Source organism: Carya illinoinensis, chromosome 6 (genome assembly GCF_018687715.1).
Source record: "Carya illinoinensis cultivar Pawnee chromosome 6, C.illinoinensisPawnee_v1, whole genome shotgun sequence".
NCBI lineage: Eukaryota > Viridiplantae > Streptophyta > Magnoliopsida > Fagales > Juglandaceae > Carya > Carya illinoinensis.
This window is the reverse complement of record NC_056757.1, coordinates 7,628,507-7,633,851: the sequence shown is the minus strand read 5'-3', so window position 1 is coordinate 7,633,851 and position 5,345 is coordinate 7,628,507. Positions and strand designations below refer to the sequence as shown.

General features: G+C 38.4%; 1 protein-coding gene across 1 annotated transcript; it reads right to left on the bottom strand.

Moving 5' to 3' along the window:
- Positions 1 to 252: 252 nt before the first annotated feature.
- LOC122313232 (protein NTM1-like 9) lies at positions 253 to 5,135 on the bottom strand. Its single transcript, XM_043128041.1, has 6 exons — positions 4,808 to 5,135; positions 4,412 to 4,689; positions 3,826 to 4,095; positions 3,491 to 3,727; positions 3,022 to 3,357; positions 253 to 2,821 (listed from the first exon to the last, which is right to left on the bottom strand). The coding sequence occupies exons 1-6, from the start codon at positions 4,971 to 4,973 to the stop codon at positions 2,666 to 2,668; spliced, it is 1,443 nt and encodes a 480-aa protein (XP_042983975.1). The 5' UTR covers positions 4,974 to 5,135; the 3' UTR covers positions 253 to 2,665.
- Positions 5,136 to 5,345: the final 210 nt, after the last annotated feature.

Here is a 5,345-nt window from a genome sequence, read left to right as displayed (position 1 = left end):
ACTGTTTAATGGAGGTTGAGATTTTGTGTGGTGGAAGACGAAGCAGAGGGTGTGGCCATTGAGAAGGAAGAAGGAAGTTCTCACACGTGTTCTGATACCAAATAAGCACAGCAAATACAGAAATGAATGTGATGAATTCTGCCTACTCAACATGTAGAGCAGATGTTGATTATTTTTGCATTTCTGTACAACTTTACATTCAAATGCTTATCAACCATACAAGAACGGAGATGATTGCTGCATAGACAGAGATACAATCCAACACAATCCAATCCATTGGTAAATAGTAAATCATCCCAACATAGGCAGAGAATACAATCCAACATAGGCAGATAATATATCAAAGAAACTTCTACCCATATACATAGCGAGTAGAGAGTACTGTCTTCAACCTAAGACAAGTTTCAGACCCTAGTTTCCTGAACTCTTGACGGAAAGAAACTGACAAGGTATTCGAAGCCAAACCCTTCTATCTAACACAACATTATTTACAGTCATGGTCCGTTGCTAAAGTACAAACCAAACATGTTCTACAAGCAAAATAAAGTTACTTAAATTACATTCTTCTCCAATTTTCCATGGTTGTAAATCTTCCTGCTCTCTTACAAACTTCAGATAGGTAGAAGGGAAGTTTGGTTGAAATAGGGAAATTAGTGAATCTTGATGGTAGGAGAAGCTCTTAGGAAATTGTTTCGCTAAATGAGTTCTGCTTACCAAATGAAACTAAGCATCCTTTTATAGATGAAGGAAGCGCTTTTACAATCCAGTAAATCATGGGTGAAACAGTGATAAAGTAAATAATGAATAGTGACTTTTACTATTCAACTATTTGAAACATTGTCTCTCGCCGAAAGTAGCTTTGTCTTCTTCCGCCAAAAGTTGAAACATCTTTCTGCATCGAAAGTATTTTTTGTCTTCTTGTACCGAAAGTATTGAAACCATCTTTCCGCCCCTAAAAAGTTGAACCTGTAGGGCTGAAAGTTGAAATAGGCAACGCTGGAGTCTTTGCAGTCTTCAGTGCTGTTGAAAACATTATCGGTTTGTGCCGACACTTAATCATCTCCCAAATGGGGGGGATAATCTTCAGAGTCATGTCCAAAAGTGCTGCTGTAAGGATCAGAGTTTGTAGAAGAGGTATCTGATTCTTCAACTGAATCTTCACTATCGATTTCATCCTTGATGGATTTCTTCAACAGTTGAATTAAATCTTTCTTCTTCAATTGCTCCAATGGAGATTTTTTCTTTGAAGAAGTTGAATCTTGTGAACCTGTTGAATTCTTCTTTTTTGCTGAAGATGATTTCTTCTTCTGCTTTGATGAAGAATTCTTTGAATCTGAAACTTGATCACTTAATCCTGGGATGGTTGGATAAGTAATTAAAGCTGTTTTGAATCTGAAGAAGGGGAAGGGAATTCCTCTGTGCTTTTGAGATTGGGCACTGCGAGGGGAAAATCTTTGAAACATAAGAAACAATGTCATTTGAGTGGGGAAATTTGTCCCACCATTTGACGAAAAATTGTCGGACCAAGATGTCGTTAACCTTTTCGTATTGCCATTTACAGATCCAAGAGGTCTTGTATTTGACACAGAAATGGAGTAGAGGGGGGGAGTTTGGCTTCTCTCCCTTTCATCTTGGGTGAATCAGAGATAGTGAAATGTCTGATAGTCGGATGAAGGCTATCAGGGAAAATATCAGGAATGGGGCCAAAGAAATTCCACCATTTCTGAAACCAAAGGGGGAAACTGTTTATGCACTTCTTGTCAAAGTTGAAGAACCAAGAGTGCTGTTGATTTGGGGTTTGAAACAGAGGAAACCTTAACCAGGCTTCAATATAATCATAATAATTATATTAAACTTCGGTTCCCTTGATTGTTTTGGAAGTAGAAAAATGGGTAATCCATTCTTCTTCCGCCAAAACAGAAATTAGATAACATTTGTGAAAGATGATCTTTGAAGGATCAACTTTACAATAAATTGGTTTAACAGAGATGAAACCTGTGTGAATCAGGATTCCAAGGTAAAACTTGAGGTCTTTTGCTGGGTTTTCTGGAATCCAGTAAAAGCCTCGGCGAAAATATTCGAAAGCAATTTCAAATGGATCTGTTTTTATTGATTTCTCAATGTAAAACAGATTGACAAAATAAGCTTTCTTGAAATATTCTGCCTTATTGGCAGAGGGAAATCTATTTGTGGGCCTAGGCCTCACCGTCGCCAAAGGATTAGCATACGGATCAAATGGCATGGCCAAGGTTGAAGCAAAATAACTGGGGCCAACTGGTCGAGGAACTTGTCCTAAACTGGTAAATCTATTGGCTATCTCCAGTGGGGAGGAAGCCAGGGTTGATGCTGATGCAGGAGGCATAAGCAACGGTAAAACAGGGGTAGGGGAAGAAAAAGGTAAACCAAGTTTCTTCTTCTTACTCATGTCCTCTTCTGTTTATAGAAACAGATTTCCAAAGGAGGGAAATGCTGGTTCAGCAGAAAACAATTTCAAATAATTTCCAAAGGAAGTATTCCCTTGGAATCAAGGATTGATGCTAAAAAGCACAATCGGCATTGGCTTAACAAAATAATAGTAATTTGGTGTAAAGGTACTAGAATTGGTTTAGAAACAGCGCAAATTAGTGATGAGTATTCGATAGGTTGATACTCATCTTCCAAAGAATTATTGATACCAATAATTCATTCGAATCAAATCAGATCCTATGATCTGATTTGAAGGCCCAGACCCTTCCATCAACGATATAGGTTCTGGATTTAACAACCCTGATGAAGCCTTTCTTTTGTTGACCTCTTCAGAATCTTCAAATGTCGGCTCAAGCTGTTGTACACAGGAACAATGCAATATTAGCTATCAAAAGACCAATAACTCTGAAAATAAAAGATTCAAGTTGAAGTCATTGCTCAGGTTAAATGTACCAAAAGAAGATCATATCAACTCACGGCATTCAAGCTGATACAAAAACACACAATATATCTTGGCTAAACTTGCAAAACCTATTAATGAGAGCTTGAACTTACCAGTAAGTCCTCGAATTCCACATCTGACCCACTGCATGATCCAATATCCCTAATAGGGACTGTGCTTTTCCCAGTCTCATAGCCAAAAGTGAGATTATTTTGACTGCCAGACATATTGGGAATGTAAGGATACCACCCATTCAGATCATATGGTAAACACACCCCACCATGACTGCTGTTCAAGTCATTGGTGACAAGGTCTGGTATGCAAAAAGGATCTGACTCTTTGTGCATATCCAAGGGTGAAGAGGAGAAGAGCTGGAAGTGTGAGTCCCAATCTATTGTCTCTGGTGAGAGATCGGACATAGCCAAGCCGTCCAACAATTGCAAGTCACCCTTGATTTTAGGGGAAAAAAAAAAAAAAAAAAAAAAAAAGAAAAAAGAAAAAAAGAAAACGAATGAGACAAGGAACTTAACTGACCTTGAAATACAGAACATTTTACTTTTAAGCAGAAATTCGATTCCTTACCTCAGTAGCTGTTGCTCCTTCCATTTGATTTTTTGCGGCATAAACATTATCACGACAACATATTTTGAGGTAATTGTCAGCTTCAGCTGGCTCAGACTCTGCTTCTTTAAAGGAAGATTTCGCTGTTGCAGGGGATGAAACAGCAGGCATGTTGGAGAACGAAATTAATGAGGAAAATGGTTCACAATCTACTGGATTCAGGACCCTTTGTATTTCTTCTTGTAGCCGCAAATCATCCTGATAGAATAAACATAAGTGAATAAGATAATTACTTGATTAATTTTTCAGAGAAACTTAAACAACTTTTTAAAGCTGAAAATCAAATCCATTCTCACCTCAGTAAGTGAAACTTCTGCAAAACAAGCATTAGAATTGTTGTCATCAGTCTCAACAAGTGCTGTTGTGTCAGATATTGTCCCATGAGAATTCTCATAATTAGAACAGTCATTGATTATTCCATTATCCTCAGCTTGCACTTCCGATGCTGAAGCCACGGGTAGATCAGACTCTACTTCTTCAAGACCAGTGGCAGGTCCATCATTGAAGTTTGGACCTTTACTAATCTTTTCTTGTTTATCAAATAAACGACACAGGACAAAGGGATTCTGCATAAAGTTAGTCAAAAGAGATGAATCATGGGAACGTGACAGCATCAGCTGATCAAATACTTAAAATGCAATGCTAGAAAGCTGCAGGATGACTATGCAAATTTTTGTATAATAAGAATGGTTAGAGATCTGAATATTACCAATTAAGCACATTAAGAAACCAAAATAAGAATTTAACAAATCTAAGGATTCCGGATGGCAGAATGATCTGAGATAAACGCAAAAGAAACATACACAAAATATCACAAACCAGCCTGTGAAACAAAAGCTACTCGCAAAGAAACATGGCAAAAGGGAAGACCAAAAAACCAACCTGACCAGGGTTCGTGCCGTCGAGTTCCTTCTGGGTTGTCTGGTACTCATGCATTACCCAACAGGTTCTTATCCCGGTAGGACTACGCCCTAGGTAGAACACCAGAGTTTTTTTCATTCCGATCAAAATCGAGCCAGACTTGATTTCCCTATCTTTACCGGTGGACTTCCAGTACCCAGCTTCGGTTGCCCTGTTCGATCGATTCCCAGTCCGATGCTTCTGCTCCGGTGACGAGAAGAAGAACCACTCCCGATCCTTGGTCACTATGCCAGACATATCTACACTCGAAGAAATTAACCAGAATAAGCACAAAATTTTGAGGGCCAAAGACCCAAAGTAAGCAAAACACATAAAGCAAAACGAAGAGGGAATCTTATAATTGCATATTACAATTACCCGGCAAATCCCACGGCTCCCATTTACAGAACTGAACTTCGCGAATGAAGTAAATATCTTCATAATTCTTTCCATTAATCTTTGAACTCAAGTAGTAGTCGATGAGCTCCTGTTCCGTTGGACTGAATCGGAACCCTCGAGGCAGTTTCAGAGACAAAGCATCCATCACCCCCACACACGCACAGCCACACACACGCACAGAGACACGGGAGAACGTTTAACGGAGAAATCCACAGAGAGAGAGAGAGAGAGAGACAGCAGGAGCTCTTCGGAGTCAAAGCAAGTGAGGAAAGCATGGAGGAGAGGTGTGATTGTGAATTGCAGTATGCGAGAGCAGTTGGTCCAATTATATACAAGCCAAACTAACTTCTTAATGAAGTTTGCATTTTAGTCCTCCAAACTATATGTATTCTTTCCTTGAAGCTGGAAAGAGTGGAAATACAATATATATATATATATATATATAATTAAGATTATTTTATAATTTAAATAAAGAAATATTTTTACCACAAAACAATTCTATAAAAATAAATATATA

Excerpts from the sequence above, each read along its gene's own strand:
- LOC122313232 (XM_043128041.1), bottom strand. The coding sequence starts at position 4,973 with ATGGATGCTTTGTCTCTGAAACTGCCTCGAGGGTTCCGATTCAGTCCA. Across the intron at positions 4,690-4,807 it reads GGAGCCGTGGGATTTGCCGG|ATATGTCTGGCATAGTGACC; the intron begins GTAATTGTAATA and ends CTTCGAGTGTAG. Across the intron at positions 3,358-3,490 it reads AAGGAGCAACAGCTACTGAG|GGTGACTTGCAATTGTTGGA; the intron begins GTAAGGAATCGA and ends CCTAAAATCAAG.